Source organism: Schistocerca serialis, chromosome 7 (genome assembly GCF_023864345.2).
Source record: "Schistocerca serialis cubense isolate TAMUIC-IGC-003099 chromosome 7, iqSchSeri2.2, whole genome shotgun sequence".
Lineage (NCBI taxonomy): Eukaryota > Metazoa > Arthropoda > Insecta > Orthoptera > Acrididae > Schistocerca > Schistocerca serialis.
In genome coordinates, this window is record NC_064644.1 from 129350742 (window position 1) to 129370012 (window position 19271).

Below are 19271 nucleotides of genomic sequence, written 5' to 3' on the forward strand. Positions count from 1 at the left end.
ACCTGCCACACCATACAGCAATCTTTTCTAAATCACTTTGCAACTGATACTGGTCTTCGGATGACCTTACTAGACGGTAAATTACAGCATCAACTGTGAAAAACCTAAGAGAACTGCTCAGATTGTCGCCCAGGTCATTTATACAGATCAGGAACAGCAGAGGTCCCAGGACGCTTCCCTGGGGAACACCTGATATCACTTCAGTTTTACTCAATGATTTGCCATCTATTACTATGAACTGCGACCTTCCTGACAGGAAATCACGAATCCAGTCGCACAACTGAGATGATACCCCATAGGCCTGCAGCTTGGTTAGAAGTCGCTTGTGAGGAACGGTGTCAAGAGCTTTCTGGAAATCTAGAAATACGGAATCAACTTGAGATCCCCTGTCGATAGTGGCCATTACTTCGTGCAAATAAAGAACTAGCTGTGTTGCGCAAGAACGATGTTTTCTGAAACCATGCCGATTACATATCAATAGATCGTTCCCTTCGAGGTGATTCATAATGTTTGAATACAGTATATGCTCCAAAACCCTACTGCAAACCGACGTCAATGATATAGGTCTGTAGTTCGATGGATTACTCCTACTACCCTTCTTAAAAACTGGTGTGACCTGCGCAATTTTCCAATCTGTAGGTACAGATCTATCGGTGAGCGAGTGGTTGTATATGATTGCTAAGTAGGGAGCTATAGTATCAGCGTAATCTGAAAGGAACCTAATCGGTATACAATCTGGACCTGAAGACTTGCCCGTATCAAGCGATTTGAGTTGCTTCGCAACCCCTAAGGTATCTACTTCTAAGAAACTCATGCTAGCAGCTGTTCGTGTTTCAAATTCTGGAATATTCCGTTCATCTTCCCTGGTGAAGGAATTTCGGAAAACTGCGTTCAATAACTCCGCTTTAGCGGCACAGTCGTCGGTAACAGTACCATCGGCACTGCGCAGCGAAGGTATTGACTGCGTCTTGCCGCTTGTGTACTTTACATACGACCAGAATTTCTTCAGATTTTCTAGCAAATTTTGAGACAATGTTTTGTTGTGGAACCTATTAAAGGCATCTCACATTGAAGTCCGTGCCAAATTTCGTGCTTCTGTAAATTTTAGCCAATCTTCAAGATTTCACGTTCTTCTGAACTTCGCATGCTTTTTCCGTTTCCTCTGCAACAGCGTTCGGACCTGTTTTGTGTACCATGGGGGATCAGTTCCATCTCTTACCAATTTATGAGGTACGAATCTCTCAATTGCTGTTGCTACTATACCTTTGAGTTTGAGCCACATCTCGTCTACATTTGCATAGTCAGCTCGGAAGGAATGGAGATTGTCTCTTAGGAAGGCCTCTAGTGACACTTTATCTGCTTTTTGAAATAAAATTATTTTGGATTTGTTTCTGGTGGATTTGGAAGAAATAGTATTGAGCCTAGCTACAACGACCTTGTGATCACTAATCCCTGTATCAGTCATGATGCTCTCTATTAGCTCTGGATTTAAATGAAGCTGTGACATCTGCTGCCCACCCATAAGCATCTCCATTTATTTAAACACTCACAAATTATGTTTTTTCTTTGTCTGTCCAACTCTTAAGCAAATCATTAAATTCTTTAATTTCAGAAAGCATAAATTTATTTACAGCCTGTTTTTTTCTGCAGATTATTGATGTTTCCAACTTTCTCTTGAATAATTAACATAAACTTGCCTTGTATATCCTTTCCTTCTGTCACATTTATACTATTTCACTCGATCCTTGGTTTTTCGGTTTGTGATTGTAATGCATTTTTATTTGCAGCACATATTCTCACTACTCCTACCCACCACCTTTTACTCATTACAAAAATATGAAACCTTCCACTAAATAGAAGGAGTTGACGAGAAAGGACTTTTTCAGTCTGTTTTCAACTTTAACTTTGCCATCTGACAGATATTTTGTATCATTGGAAAAGTAATCAAACATTTTGGTGGCATTATTGCTCATCCCTTTTATTGCTAAAGACAACCTTGATGTGGAATAATGAATACCATTTTTTGTCTGGTATTGTAATTATTTACATCATTGTTCCTTGTTAACTGTAATGAGTTATTTACAACAAACTTCATTAGGGAATGAATATACTGGGAAGCAGTAATCAAAATGCCTTACCCTTTAAACAGATGTCTACAAGATAGCCATGGTTGTGCACCAAATGTTAGTCTTACAGCACTTTTTTAGGGAATGAAGAATTTCTTTCTTAATGTTGAGTTGCCCCAAAACTTTATTCCATTGATGTTAGTGACTGACAATGTGTAAAATGTGTTAATTTACAGATTTTTCTCTCACCAAGATTTGCAAATATTCTTAGCACACATGTTGCTGAAATAAATTGTGTTAGGAGTCTCATAATTTTTCTTTTTTAAAATTTTCATCAAAACAGCACTCAAGTATTTTAGAGTTTCCACCCTAGTTATTATTTCCTCAAGATGTGTTACATTTATTGTTGGAGAAGTTCTTCTAGACATGCACAACTGAATATCCTGTTCTTCTGAATTTGCGAGTGAAACGACTTGCAGCAAACCACTCAAAAATACTTTTAAGAATATTTACCATTTCTTCTATTGCTGTATGTGTGTTTGGACTGATTGCAATACTAGTGCCATCTGCAAAAAGGAACTAATTCAGCTTGTTGTATTGTAGGCATAAGGTGACTCACATATATCAGAAACAATAGTGGACCTAATATTCAGCCTTATTTAACCCCATAAATGATTTCTCTGCAGTCACACTAATCTCCCCTGCTTTTATAATTAAGTACAACTATCAGTATTATTTTTATTAACTGTGACGTTATCCATTGAATAGCTATTCCATCAGCTCTATAAAACCTTAGTTTATGAGAATATTGTGATCCATAGAGTCACATGTCTCAGATGGGACACAAAAAATAGCACTGGTGCTATTGTTGTTATTTAATACCTGTAAAATTTGGAGAGTGAAAATGTAAATGCTATTTTCAGCTGAGACACTGTTCAGAAATCTATAGCATGATTTAGTGAAGATGTTATATTTGCTCAGGTGGGACACACTCCTAGAACATATGAATTTCCCAAAAAATTTGGAAAATTATGTCAGTATTAAAACACTGGTAGTTATTGACATATCTTCTGTCAGCTTTCTTATAAAGTATATCGGATACTGTTGTCTTCTTTTCTTATTGCTGACTACTTAAAGCAGCCATTGTGACAAATGGAAAAAATGGCACATTGGCTATTAAGAATTTTGGTCCAGTATGACTGCAATATAATGTTATTAATGTTATCTGTGGGACTACAATAATCAGAGCTGGATCAATATTACGGATTCAAAGAAACCCTTCAGTCTCAGTTATGAGGTATGCAGAGTGCAATGCATTCTCTTTAAAGCTTTGTGTGGCTAATTGCCAGGTCTTTGACATAGAGATGTTGCAACACAGCCAGTTTCACCAAAAAAATTACTTTTGTTGTTCAGCCGCAACAACATATAAAAGGTCTTAGATTAATTATTGCTTAAAATTTATTTTTTGATCTGATTGCATAATTTAATGATTTTGTTGAACTCTATTCATGTTATTATCACCTTCATATAATTATATAAACTGAAACTGATAAGTTGACAAGCAATGTTATTTCTAGCTACAAGTGTGAAATAAGTTGTCAGACTACTGGAGCTTTATTGTACAGTAGTTGGCAAACAATTAGTGGAGTGAAACAAGAATCTAATAATCCTACAACTTCTTTAATATTCCCAATCTAAGCTCACTCACCATAAGAGAAAGCTAGTCATACATGGCACCACCACTTTTCGACCTACCAAACAAAAAACAGTCTTCCTTTTCCAGGCATTAGCTTTTATAATAAAAACTGTTCTAATATGACTATACACGATGTTCTTCAAAAAATACTCAAACACTGCAGCTGGCTTGAGAATCAAAATACAGTGCATACTGTATCTCCCATTCTGTTAACATTAACATATAGAATAATATGTGTCTCTGTGTTCCAAATTGCTGTCTTTGAGTTCACACCCTTGATAAAACTTATGTACAGCATTTCCTACAGATCAAGGAGTGGTTCTTTAACTTCTTAAAATTATTATAATAATTATGCCTGTTGCTGTTTTTCAACTGGATCTTTCTAGTGTGATATCACTGACTCATAGCAACATGTGTGATCCACATTCATGCTAGGAGATGGCTATGATGTCTCCACATCTCTCTCATGCAGCATACAGTACATGCAACATAATAATTACAACAATATATATATATATATATATATATATATATATATATATATATATATGAATATAATAGAGGGAAACATTCCACGTGGGAAAAATATATCTAAAAAGAAAGATGATGAAACTTACCAAACAAAAGCGCTGGCAGGTCGATAGACACCCAAACAAACACAAACATACACACAAAATTCTAGCTTTCGCAACCAATGGTTGCCTCGTCAGGAAAGAGGGAAAACCAAACCATAACCAAAAAAATTTTTTTTCCGCTTTGCTGCTATAAAATCCACCGTTTCCAGTCCACAAACAGTTCCTTTCAGCTATTAAACAACCCTTTCGGCAGTTTTAATAACTTTTGCTTTATTTCCATTTCCGTTTTTCTCACATCACCGATCATTTTTAGCCGCTTCCCACAGGTTTTAACGTCATTATTTCTTCATCAAGCAATTGTTAGCTTCATTTCCATAATCTGCCACCACCAAACCACTCCTTTTAATACATCCTCACGTAGTTTTTTCGAAATTTTCCCGAATTTCTCCACCCTCTAACGTGTTTTGGCGGCAACACAACCACCTAACCTTTATGCACATCATTATCTACCTACACAAGTTCACCACAGGATCAACATAGCCCAGCCCTAACCAACCCTTTTTCGCCTTTTTTCACACCATATCTCCATTTGCTTTCTAATTTTACCTTTATCTCTCCCCATATATTTTTTCATATTTATTCTCATTTTCATTTCAGCCTCGTGTTCCACTTTCCACCTTCTAGTACCATGTCACCCTCACAACACCTTCACAACGACCCCATTAAGTTTTATTTACATTCCCTCCGCAAACATGCCTTCGCCCTAGACAGATTACACTCCCATATTTTATTTTCTCAGGCTTGTCTGACATTTGGCATCACCCCCAAAGGCCTCACACTTAAAGTTCCCATCTCTGGCTGCAACCCTTCTTTCCATCAGTCCCTATACCAGTTCCAAACCAAACAATCCATTGCCCTCACCCACCTAATCCTTCACCTACACATCCACTCAGCCAATCAACACGCCCATCAACTCCTATCCTTTATAAAAATCCTCAATCTTTCCTCTCCCACATCCACACCTGTTGTTCAGAGCATCCTCCTACAGGCCAACCGCAAATTAGAGCAGCATGCCACCCTCCACCTTAAAAAACTATCCAATCTCCTGGTTTCCCACCTCCGGAAAGGCAACTCACTCACCCTTCACAACCTTTCCAGCAAACCTCAACCTCCTCTCATTGCACACAAACCCAGTCTCTCCCATCTACTCAATCTCCCACTTCCAGCTCCACTCCCTCCAAAACCTCAAAATTCCAATCAACGCAATCTGGAACCACAACACCCCAATTCAGTAGTTAACCTTTCCTCCAAACCTCTCTCCCAATCCGAAACCTCTGTCCTATCCAAAGGCCTCACCTTCAGCCCCACTCCCAGATTTAACCAAACAGCCCTCGTCAAAGATTTACTGTCCTACACCCGTACTCTCTGCTGGAAATATCACTTTGCCAAGAAGAAAAATGATCCTAATCCTACTCCTAAGGATCCAACTCCCCAAGACACTATCCAAATTGAACCATGCCTGGAACAGTTCCATCCTCCGTCACAGCGGGACCCACCTCCTCTTCCTCAAAATCACCCTCTCCTAACCTTCCAGGAATTTCTGACTTCCAGCCTTGCCTCTCAATCCTTTTTAAAAAACCTTAATCCTACTCCCAACATCACCACTGCTGAAGCCCAGGCTATCCGTGATCTGAAGGCTGACCGATCCATCGTCATTCTTCCGGCGGACAAGGGTTCCACAACTGTGGTACTTGATCGTCGGGAGTATGTGGCTGAGGGACTGCGTCAGCTTTCAGACAACACTACTTACAAAGTTTGCCAAGGCAATCCCATTCCTGATGTCCAGGCGGAGCTTCAAGGAATCCTCAGAACCTTAGGCCCCCTACAAAACCTTTCACCCGACTCCATCAACCTCCTGACCCCACCAACACCCCGCACCCCTACCTTCTGCCTTCTTCCCAAAATTCACAAACCCAATCATCCCGGCCGTCCCATTGTAGCTGGTTACCAAGCCCCCACCGAACGCATCTCTGCCTACGTAGATCAACACCTTCAACCCATTACATGCAGTCTCCCATCCTTCATCAAAGACACCAACCACTTTCTCAAACGCCTGGAATCCCTACCCAGTCTGTTACCCCCGGAAACCATCCTTGTAACCATTGATGCCACTTCCTTATACACAAATATTCCGCATGTCCAGGGCCTCGCTGCGATGGAGCACTTCCTTTCACGCCGATCACCTGCCGCCCTACCTAAAACCTCTTTCCTCATTACCTTAGCCAGCTTCATCCTGACCCACAACTTCTTCACTTTTGAAGGCCAGACATACCAACAATTAAAGGGAACAGCCATGGGTACCAGGATGGCCCCCTCGTATGCCAACCTATTCATGGGTCGCTTAGAGGAAGCCTTCCTGGTTACCCAGGCCTGCCAACCCGAAGTTTGGTACAGATTTATTGATGACATTTTCGTGATCTGGACTCACAGTGAAGAAGAACTCCAGAATTTCCTCTCCAACCTCAACTCCTTTGGTTCCATCAGATTCACCTGGTCCTACTCCAAATCCCATGCCACTTTCCTTGACGTTGACCTCCACCTGTCCAATGGCCAGCTTCACACGTCCGTCCACATTAAACCCACCAACAAGCAACAGTACCTCCATTATGACAGCTGCCACCCATTCCACATCAAACGGTCCCTTCCCTACAGCCTAGGTCTTCGTGGCAAACGAATCTGCTCCAGTCCGGAATCCTTGAACCATTACACCAACAACCTGAAAACAGCTTTTGCATCCCGTAACTACCCTCCCGACCTGGTACAGAAGCAAATAACCAGAGCCACATCCTCATCTCCTCAAACCCGGAACCTTCCACAGAAGAACCCCAAAAGTGCCCCACTTGTGACAGGATACTTTCCGGGACTGGATCAGATTCTGAATGTGGCTCTCCAGCAGGGATACGACTTCCTCAAATCCTGCCCTGAAATGAGATCCATCCTTCATGAAATCCTCCCCACTCCACCAAGAGTGTCTTTCCGCCGTCCACCTAACCTTCGCAACCTCTTAGTTCATCCCTATGAAATCCCCAAACCACCTTCCCTACCCTCTGGCTCCTACCCCTGTAACCGCCCCCGGTGTAAAACCTGTCCCATGCACCCTCCCACCACCACCTATTCCAGTCCTGTAACCCGGAAGGTGTACACGATCAAAGGCAGAGCCACGTGTGAAAGCACCCACGTGATTTACCAACTGACCTGCCTACACTGTGAAGCGTTCTATGTGGGAATGACCAGCAACAAACTGTCCATTCGCATGAATGGACACAGGCAGACAGTGTTTGTTGGTAATGAGGATCACCCTGTGGCTAAACATGCCTTGGTGCACGGCCAGCACATCTTGGCACAGTGTTACACCGTCCGGGTTATCTGGATACTTCCCACTAACACCAACCTGTCAGAACTCCGGAGATGGGAACTTGCCCTTCAGCATATCCTTTCTTCTCGCTATCCGCCAAGTCTCAATCTCCGCTAATTTCTAATTTCAATTTGCCGCCGCTCATACATCACCTGTCTTTCAACTTCATCTTTGCCTCTGTACATCCGCCCCGACTGACATCTCTGCCCAAAAAATGCCCAAACTCTTTGCCTTTACAAATGTCTGCTTGTGTCTGTGTATGTGTGGATGGATATGTGTGTGTGTGCGAGTGTATACCTGTCCTTTTTTCCCCCTAAGGTAAGTCTTTCCGCTCCCGGGATTGGAATGACTCCTTACCCTCTCCCTTAAAACCCATATCCTTTTGTCTTTCCTCTCCTTCCCTCTTTCCTGACGAGGCAACCATTGGTTGCGAAAGCTAGAATTTTGTGTGTATGTTTGTGTTTTTTTGGGTGTCTATCGACCTGCCAGCGCTTTTGTTTGGTAAGTTTCATCATCTTTCTTTTTATATATATATATATATATATATATATATATATATATATATATAAAAAAAAAACAAAGATGATGTGACTTACCATATGAAAGCGCTGACAGGTCGATAGAAACACAAACAGACACATACATACACACAAAATTCAAGCTTTAGCAACAAACTGTTGCCTCATCAGGAAAGAGGAAAGGAGAGGGAAGGACGAAATGAAGTGGATTTTAAGGGAGAGGGTAAGGAGTCATTCCAATCCCGGGAGCGGAAAGACTTACCTTAGGGGGAAAAAAGGACGGGTATACACTCGCACACACACACATATCCATCCACACATATACAGACACAAGCAGACATATTTAAATATGTCTGGGAGGGGTGGAAAGGATGGTGGATAGGACATTTCTCATTCCAGGGCGTGACGAGAGGTAATCAAAACCCTGAAACCATGGCAGAGAATGTAACTCAGTCATTCCAGTCCTGGGTGGCATTGAGTCATGGGGGGAATGCTCCTCTGTGGACAGACAGTTGGACTTTGGGATGTTGTGGGTGACTTTTGAGATAAGGTATGGGAGATCTGTTTTTGTACAAGGCTGGGAGGGTAATTATGACCTTTAAAGGCCTCAGTGGGACCCTTGGTATATTTTGAGAGGGACTGCTCATCACTACAGATGTGACGGCCGAGAGTGGCTAGGTTGTGTGTAAGGGTCTTCTTGGTATGGAAAGGGTGACATCTGTCAGAGTGGAGGTATTGCTGGTGATTGGTAGATCTGATATGGACAGAGGTATGGATGTAGTCATCTTTGAAGTGGAGGTCAACATCGCAAAGGTGGTTTGATGTGTTGAGTAGGACTAGGTGTAGCAAATGGGGAGAAGGTGTTGAGGTTCTGGAGGAATGCGGATAGGGTATCCTCACCCTTTACCAATATCACGAAGATTTCATCAATGAATCTGAACTAAGTGAGGGGTTAGGGATTCTGGGTGTTTAGGACAGATTCGTATAGACTGCCCATGGATAGGATGGCATTGGATGCTGTCATGTAGGTTGCCATAGGTGTACCCTGGATTTGTTTGTAGGTAATGCCCTCAAAGGGGAAGCAAAGCTGGGCGAGGATATAGTTGGTCTTGGCTACGAAGGATGTGGTAGATTTCGAATCTGTCAAGCATTGGGAATGACAGTGTTCAATAGTGGTAAGGCCATGAGCATCAGGGATGTTAGTGTAAAGGGATGTGTCATCAATAGTGATGAGCAGGACACCGTGTGGTAAAGGTACAGGAGCAGTGGAGAGTCAGTGGAAGAAACTGTTTGTATCTTTTATATAGGAGGGTAGGTTGTGGGTAATAGGCTGAAGGTGTTGTGCTATGATATCAGATATTCTCTCAGTGGGGGCACAGTAACAAGCGACAAGGTGGTGTCCTGGTTGGTTGAGTTTATGGACTTAAGGAAGCATGTAGAAGGTGGGGAGTGGTAGGGGTGAGGAGAAAGGTGGACTCTGGGGAGAGGTTCTGGGAAGGGCTAAGGATTTGAGGAGGCACTGGAGATCCTGTTGGATTTCTGGAATGGGGTTACTGTGGTGGTGATTGAGGTGGATGAATCTTACAGCTGGTGGAGCCCTTCTGCCAGGTAATCCTTGCTGTTCAAACCAACAGTGGTAGAGCCATTGGCAGTAGGTAGGATTATAAGATTGAGATCAGTTTTAAGGTGGTGGATTGTAGCTCTTTCTGTGGATGTAGGGTTAGTTTGCATGTTGAGTGATTTGGGGAATGGCGGTGAGGGAAAGTTGGAAGTTAAAAATTCTGGAAAGTTAACAGGGGGTGATTTGGGGGCAGTGGGGGTGGATCATGCTTGGATCAAGGAGTGAACTGAGTCAGGCGGGGTTCAACATTGGTCTTTGAGTCTGATTGGTAGGGCTGGTTGTGAAAAATGTTTCTGCTGTAGGGACTGGGAGAAGAGGGAAAGTCTTTAACAAGTCCTGCATGTTTGAATTTTGGGTGGAGGCAAAGGGCGAGGCATTTGAAAGGACTGATACTTCTGTGGGAGGAGGAAAGATTCATGACCGTGTTTCGGGTTTGTTTAGGTTCTGGATTCTGTGTGGTGTTGGGAGGGAGTTTTGGAGGGTGCGGTAAATGTAGTAGGTCTGCAAGACAAGGTTTGTCAGCTATGAGGGAACATGTGGGAGGTTCTGAGGTTGTTGTACAGGTGGTGGACAGTGGTAGTCCAGGGCAGGAGGAGAAAACGAGCAGATTGGAGGGTTTTTTTTAGGTGGAAAGGTCATTTGTGGGGATGCCATGAGCCAAGCAGCAATGCAGGGACAGTATGTGGGTCTGGGTTCTGGCTAGGAATAAGGAAACTTTTCTGTACTGAGACAGATGGAAGGAGTAAAGATCCATAGTGGTGGAAAAAAGACATAAAAGTACATACGTACATCGCTGCACACTCCTAGTAGCACTTTACTCTCCCCGACCCCTACAATGCTATCCTTCCCCCTCCCTGCCCCAGCTGGCTCCTTAACCCCACCCCATTGCCTCTCCTACAATGCACTTCTGCTCAGAGTCCAGCCCCAGCTCCCAGAGACTGTGGTCATGTGTGTTTGAGTTGCATTTGTGTGAGTGAGTGTTTGTTTGTGTGGGGGGGGGGGGGGGGGGGGGAGGTGGTATGTTGTCTATTTTTGATAAAGGTCTTGTTGGCCAAAAGCTAACTTTCCAACAATCTTTTTATTGTGCCTTTCTGTGACTCAGCATCTCTGCTATATGGTGAGTAACAACTATGCTTTTCATTATATTGTTACATTCCATCAAAGAGTCTTGGTACTTCATTACATTCCAGCTCAATACGTCATGTCATTTTACAGCTCACTGCACTGTTCAAAAATAAGATCATTTAAACTACAAAGAGCAAAATGTAATGCGTGGTGCTTTAAGCATTCAGCAGATAGTGTGCAATGATTATCACCATTGAAAATGCAGTATTTCAGAAGTAAAGGCCCTTCAAAAATGAGGTCACAAAAGCATGTTTACAATGTACTGAATAAATCACTTTTCATGCACAAAGGTGTATCTCTGTATGTAGAATTTAGTACCGTTCTTAACTCATTTTGTCAAAATTTGGAGTAAGGCTCTTTCAAAAATGACTTTATCAATTACAATATCCTCAGATCCTGATCTCTTCTGTATTAATTAATTTTAAGTGAAAACTATTACATCACAGGTTAACTGGTTGGAGACACTATATCTGTAATAATAAGAATAAGAAATCCTTTGCCAACTGTAAAAGCTAATAAATTTGTACACACTTATCATACAATCACGATTCTATATTTGTGGCAGCAAAATAATGAAGGTTGACAATAGCATGTTAAATGGTTGTATTAAACATGCATCATTTCAGATTCCCAAGACTAATGCTCAGGTACACATAGGCTTGCTTCCTCTAAACAACTTGCAAACACATCTTTAAAAAACCAAATAATTTGACAGATTCTTGATAATAATGTAACTGATATTGTTCTTTCCAACAAGAAAGAAATATAGAAAATCTAAATGTATTCTTCACAGATATTTCAAAAGATTCAGAGTTAGTACAGAAAGGGATCAAGCCCATGGATACAAGTATTTGACAACATTCTAATGCATATTAAATATTTTGGTACATATATAGTGAAAATTAATAATGCAATTTTCTCTTAACCCTATACTTCTGTGGCATTAAAATGTATTTCCATAGCAGTTCTAAACAAATTTATTAATTTATAATATTCACATTGTAATAATATCCTATTTCACAATTTGGTCATTATGTTACACGGCCTTTTTTGTTCTTTGCATTTTTTGTCATGACAACTTGTGAGGCATTAAACAGATTTTTATTTGATTATCAAAATATCTTGGAATGGTAGAGGGCAGAGGGCTGAAAAGAGACGGGGAGGGGGGGGGGGGGGGTGTGTGGAGGCGTGGAGCAAGTGGGGAGGGGGGGGGGGAGGGTGAGTGCACAGTAGCTATTGAATAGTTGTGAACATTGTAATCTCATTTATTCACTAGTAGAAAACATGCATAAAGTACACAAGTTGCTAAATTAATCTTCATACCAATTATCTTGTTATCAATTGTTACAGGATTTTGCAACAGAGGAGAACATATCATGGATTGAAATCAATGCAGCACCACCACTTGAGGTTGTTATTTTGAATAGCCTGGCAGCTATTTCTAAAGTCAAGTTGAGGACGTGAGTAACTGTGCACACTGATTATACATATTTACTTAGTATTGAATGTAGTTAATTTCATGTTAAAATTCAAATCAGTTCTTTTAAGCTCTTACACAGTGTTGATAATATTCCTGTACATCTTCTACTACAGCTGCACATAATGTGTAAAGATACCATAGTGTAGCTTATGCAGGCTTCAGAACAAATTATTAAGAATGTCTGATATAAAAATAACTTGCTGTGGTCAAGTAAATATCAACAAAAATTGAAAGTAGAAGGCACAAAAAGACTTTTTAGCAAATAAATTGAGTAGCAACCTTTTTCAGAGTATTTCTTATGAGATGAGAACTCTTTGGAGTATTTGTTGCTCAATAAAGAGATTCATGTTACGAAATATTTGATGTTGTTGTGATATTGATTGGTTTGATGTGACTCTCCACACTTGCTCTCCCTTAAGTCTTTTCATCCCTGCCTTAGCACTGTAATATACACCCACATGAATCTACTTACTTTATTTAAGCCTTGGTGTCCTCCTACAGTTTTTACCCACCACACTTTGTTCCATCCCTTACTAAATTATGATTCCATGATGCATCCTATCAGCGTGTCATTTCTTTCAGTCAAGTTGTGCCATAAAACTTTTCTCCCAAATTTAGTGCCGTATTGATTTGTTAGATATTCTGCTCATCATATCTTCACCATCCTTATGTGACATCACATTTTAAATGCTACTTCTGCTCATATCTGTACTGTTTATTGTCCACATTTAATTTACATATAAGGCTGAACTTCAGTTAAATATGCAATATAACTGCCTTGCTGGGTATAGTATTTGTTAAATAAAAGTAAATCAGACTAAAAGTCTTTACAAATGTTAATTTTGAAGTGGATGAGTGTATTTCAGATTATTCAAAAAAAATATTAGCTTGAAAATTAACTCCTGTTTTGCTCTGCTGCAGTTGAACCTCCCGGGTAAATTTCTTAAGTGATAATGGGCCAAGAACAGCACGGTTCTCTAATAAAGTGAAAAGACAAAGAAAGGTTCAGGAGTATACAAATTTATTTGACATTACATCACAGTACAGCTCAAAATCTTACATTGTACTGACTCTCCTGCATGATTACTCATGGGTCTTACATACTCTCACTAACAATTAGAACAATGTTGCACGTAGTAATTTTGTTAATTACAACCACTGAAGTTGTTCAGAATTACAGAAAATGTTATCATTCAGATATGACAATTGTAGTACATGAAATAGGACACAGAGTCAAATATATATTTGTTGCTTTCAAGAAAATTAAGTGAAATGATTCAAATAAACAATTCTGATCACGTTTTTGTTAATTGCACTGAAACTATATATCTGATGTATTCCTACCATATTTCGAGTTTCAAATATGGGTATCTTATTTTTTAGTGTAGATGGAATCTCAATATATAATCCAGTAACCTAAATAAACATTTTATTTACATTGTCAGTTACTTTTGTATTGTGAATTACAGTAATTATGAAGTAATTAAATGCTGTTTTGCTAAACAACGCAGAGTCTGCCAGAAAAAATGTATACACAGTTTAAGTATTGAAAAGTATTACTTATGTGTTTATTTTGCATTTAATAATTGATCTCACCTGTTGTACAACCTTTAGTTTGGAACATGGTTATTTTAAATGTTCAAAATGTTCACCATTGGCAGCTATACACATAACAGAACGACAAGCAGTCGCCGCAACTACATCAGTCAGTGTTACAGTGGAGATCGCTGCATATGTCACTGTAAGCCCCTGGCGAAGCTCCTCCAGTGTGTACGACGATAGACGCTATCTTTCACAGTTCCCCACAAGTAAAAGTCCATAGGGGTTACCGGTAGTTCTGGTGACTGTGAATGGAATTCAATAGGCCTTCTTCATCCAATCCAGTGCCCCGGAAAACTGTCATCCCAAAAACTCGTACGGCTATGTGGTAGCATGGTGGCACCCCATCCTGTTGGTAGAAGCCCCCTTCATTGCTCCATAAAGTGCACGTATACCTGGCAAAATTGATGTGCATAACTTTTCCAGCTACACTTCTCCAGTGACAGTAGCATCAAAGAAAGAGGGTCCTACAAAGCCCCTAGATGATAGTCTGCACCACACTTGAACCCCTGATAGATTGACCACTCTATCCATATAAACATGTGGATTTTCCAGTGCCCAGTAAACACTGTTATGCCAACTCATGGTTCCATTAAGTTTAAATTGTGCCCCATCACTCCACAGTACCTTCATTACAAATTGTTCATCATCATTTACTATTTGCTGATACCATTTGCAAAATTGCATTCAGCAATCAGGATCATCATCATTAATCATGTACAGTAATCATGGAATGTAAGCTTTCCACTTTACAGCTTTCAGAATTTTTTGTACACTTGTACTGCTAACCCCCACTTCACGTCCACATTGTGTAGCAGACTTCTGCGGAGAATTAACAAATATTTCCAACACAAAAGCTGACGAAGCAGGACTTGTAGCTGTACACTGTGTTCCTGATCTTCCTTTGTAAATATCATAAATCATTCCATGCAATTCAAACTTGCCAATCTTGCATTTAATTGTTCGGTGGGTTGGCGGTTGTGTTTCAAACCCTCACCTCCACTGACGTTGCACTTCAATGGCATTATCAAACTTGAAAAACCAAGTCACAATATATTTTCATTGCTCAAATGTCAAGCATGCTCCAGCCATCTTGTTTTCTCAGTACTGCGATGAAAGTACTAACATCTGTTGAGTCAAAGATCATACTACAACACACTTGTAACTCAAATCCAATGACAATATCGATATCTTGGAGCCTGAAAAGGAGTGTATACATTTTTCTGGTAGACTCTATAGTACAGCTAGTTGGCAGTAAAACAAATAGGGGTGTTACAAATTCCTAACATTATAAAATTGGGTAGATAAAAAAATCTACTCAGCAAGCAGTGGCAGGAGAACACACATATAAAAAATGTATCACATTTACAAGCTTTTGCAAGACAGAGATTACTGCTAAAACATTGATACATGAGTCAATAAGAGCAAAAATCTAAGTGAATTGTTTGTGATGGAGTGGGGGGGAGGGGGGGGGGGGGGGGAGGGGGGAGAAGTGAAAAATAAATGGGTTGGAAAATGAAAGAGTAGAAAACTCAAACAGAGTGAAGAAAGGAATAGTCTCTCTAATGTGGTTTAATTACAACTTACACATTGACTTTCCCAGTATATGAAGTGCTGTAAAATTTTGTGAACATAATTTTCTAGTTTCTAAAGTGTTTTAATTGTAAGATATACTTTGACCTGTCCAATATCTGATGTGCTGTACTGTACATGTAAGATTTACTGGACCAATAAATACAATACAATACAAGAAAAACTGAGACCAGAGTAATTAAAGTAAATTAAGGCCAGGTGGGTGTTGAAAACTGACCACATGCTGTACCACAAGTTCCCACCTGCATAGCGCTGAAAAACTTGTGTCTGGGGGAAGAATCCAGATTGCATGTGTCATGAAACAGGCACCAAGATCATGACTGTCATGTTCTAGAGCACGCTTTGCAACAGGATTTTGTGTGTTACCACTATACACTCTCTTATGCCCATTTATCCTAACTGATAACTTTGTGGTAGTCAAACCAGTATAAAAGGCCAAATATTGTCTACAAAACCACTGGTATATCACATGTCATATCACAGGTGGCTCTTCCTTTGAGAATATATGTTTTACAGTTGCATGGCTGGTATAGGTCATGGTGGGAGGGAGCATTGGGTAAGTCTTGCAGTGGGGATGGTCACAGTGGTAGGAGCCATAGTACGGAGATGGGTGCAGAAGAAGCACAGGGTCTAACAAGAATACTGCAGGGATTGGGAGGATGACAGAAAGCTATTCTAGGTGTGGTGGGCAAAATTTTAGACCTGATGGACCTCATTTTAGGAAGTCATGGCTTTGTTGAAGCAGCTGATTAGTACATTCTAGACCAGGATAATACTGAATGACAAGTAGTCTCCTCCTATGTAGGTTTTTAGAGGCATCAACAGTACCAGGATTAAAAGTGATGGCCCAGGAAATCTGTTTGTGAACCAGGCTGGTGGGGTAATTACATCTAGTGAAGGTTGAGGTGAGAATGGTGGTGTAATGCTATAAAGAGTCATCATCTGAACAGATACATTTGCCTAAAATACCAAGGCTGTATGGAAGGGAACATTTGAGATGGAAAGAATGTTAGCTATCAAAATATAAGTAATGTTGTTTGTTAGTAGGTTTAATGTGGGCAAAAGTGTGTAACTGGCCTTAGGTTAGGATGAGATCAACATCAAGGAAAGTTACATTGGATTCTGAATAGGACCATGTGAAATATAATCAGGAGGATGCATTTAGAGATTCCAGGAATTTTAACATGTCAGTCTCACTGTGAGTCCACATGCCAAAGATGTCATCAGTATACCTAAACGAAACTGGGGCTGAGTCTTATGGGTCCCAAGAAGGCCCTCTCTGAGTGAACCATGAAAAGGTTAGTATAGGAAGGAACCATCCTGGTTCCCATGACCTTACCACTGATTTGTTTGTGTGTCTGCCTCTCAAAGATGAAGTAGTTGCTGATAAGTTTAAAATTGATTAAGGTGAGCAGGAAGGATGTTATAGGTTTAGAATCAGGTGGGTGCTGGCTGAGGAAATGTTCAGTAGCAGACTGGCCATGTGCTTGGGGAATGTTGGTGTATAGGGAGGTGGAATCAATGTGACAAGCAATGTGTATGATGGGAGTGGCACAGACACAAATTTCAGATGATATAGGAAATGGTTGGTGTCTTTAATATTGGAGGGAAGTCTTTGTACTGTGGGCTACAGGTGTATGTCAGCCAAGATTGATGTATGTTCAGTGGGTGTTTTGAAGCCAGAAACTATTGGATGGCCATGGTGATGGGGTTTGTGGATCTAAGGAAGAAGGTAAAAGGTGGGCATGCATGGTTTGGGTGGGGTAAGAAGTTCTGTGGATTGAAGTCTTAGTCCTTCTGAGGGGCCTGAGGTTTTAAAGAGGGACTAATGATCAGTTTGTATCACAAGGATGGGATCTTGATGGCAGATGCTGTATGTAGAGGTGTCAAGACAGCTGGCATAGACCTTCATTCAGACCTTCCTGACCTTCCTGTCAATCAAGTACCACAGTCGTTGATCCCTTGTCTGCGTAATGATGGAGTCATCAGCTTTTGGGGAACAAAGAGCTTGGAGTTCTGCAGAGGTCAGGTTACAGTAATGTTGTATGGACCTGAGGGAGCATTATGAACCAATGCTGGATGTGAGAAATTCTTGGAGGGCTTGTAAGGGATGATTTTGAGGTAGTAGTGGTCGATCAAGTTGGAATCTTGATCATAACTGTTCAAGCCAGGATTTGCTGTTCAAAAGGTTTTGGGATTGAATTGTAAATTGATATTTCCAGTTGACATTATGTGTGAAGGAAAGTAGGTCCTTTACCAAAGCAGTATGATTCAACACAGGTTTAGGGTTGAAAGTGAGACCTTTGAGTAATACAGATAATTCAGGAGGGGATGGGAAGGCAGTGGTGAAGGCTGGGGGATGTTAAGGAGGTTGACCTAACTTAGTTTGCAGAAGAGAAGTGGTAGTTGATGGTGTGGCTGTTTAGGGATCTGCAGAGGGGCAGGAAGGGAAACACCACTGTTGGGCAGCTTAGAAGGAGGTGGAATAGCTTTTTGAGATGAAGTCTGGCATGCTGTTGCAGTTTGAAGTTAGCTTGCCAGATGATACTATCCAAGGAGACATGGGAGCAGACAACTGTAGGATTTTGTAGAAGGAGAGATGTCTGATGGAGTGGAATCTGGCAGATGAGACTATAGGTCAAAAATTAGCAAGGTAAGTTTGAGAAATTGCTGTATTTGAATCTGTAAAGTAGGCAGGTGTAGAGTAGCATTATATCCAGAAACTGGGACTTACAATACTATACCCTTGGGAGTAACACCAAAGGCAAGCAGGCTTCAAGAAATGGAATATGGGACCTCAGTTTTGACAGTGCAAAAGCATGTTTTCAAAAAGAACAGATGTAGGATGTGACAGGATTCACCATGGCAAGAGATGAGGATTTCGAGTGTTAGAGGTGGTAGGAGAGGCAAAAGCACAAGAGGAGGGTGGAAAAAGAGAGTAAAATGAAAGCAAGGAAAAGCAAGGAAAAGGATCGAAAAATCATAAAAATTTGTATTAAAATTGTGAAAAAACAGACAATAATAAACAAGAGGTAATGAGTGGGTGAGAATTTCTTGCCAGATAAGTGGCCTATGTAATACAAAAAAATTATTGCAAAAGAAAAAAAAACAATAGGGAAAGGGGTGAAAAGATACAAAATTTTAAAAACTGGGTAAACAGAAAGAGGAAGTCATAGTAGGAAATGTAAATACTGTGTTTGGCAGGTAAAGTAATGCAGGAGAGGCAGTAAAAGCTGATCAGAGCAGTCAGGCAAAAAACAAATACATAAAAATGTGGAATAATTACTTATAAACAAGGAAAGTGGAGAGTGGGAAAGAAAGCAGCTGTCAAATTTGCAAATAAATTGGCAAGAGATGATTGGGAGGGGCCCCTGCAATGTAGTGAACTGTAAACAAATTGTTGTAGACAAATTCGTAGACAACAGTAGAATTGTTATATGCAAATTCATAAATAACAATAAACCCCTATATGTCCACAGGAATCAGTACTAGAAAAGATGTAGGGGCAAAGTGTTGTTTAACCTAAGTGGTACAGATAAATAAAAGAGTGGAGTAGCACATAAGGTAAAAAATAGATGACAAT

General features: G+C 40.5%; 1 protein-coding gene across 1 annotated transcript in view; it reads left to right on the plus strand.

Moving 5' to 3' along the window:
- LOC126412926 (adenylate kinase 9-like) overlaps positions 1-19271 on the plus strand; it is a 443130-nt gene that overhangs the window by 200887 nt on the left and 222972 nt on the right. Inside the window, exon 6 of the mRNA XM_050082814.1 lies at positions 12367-12476. Coding sequence (XP_049938771.1) covers positions 12367-12476 — 110 coding nt within the window. The remainder of the gene's footprint in view (positions 1-12366; positions 12477-19271) is intronic.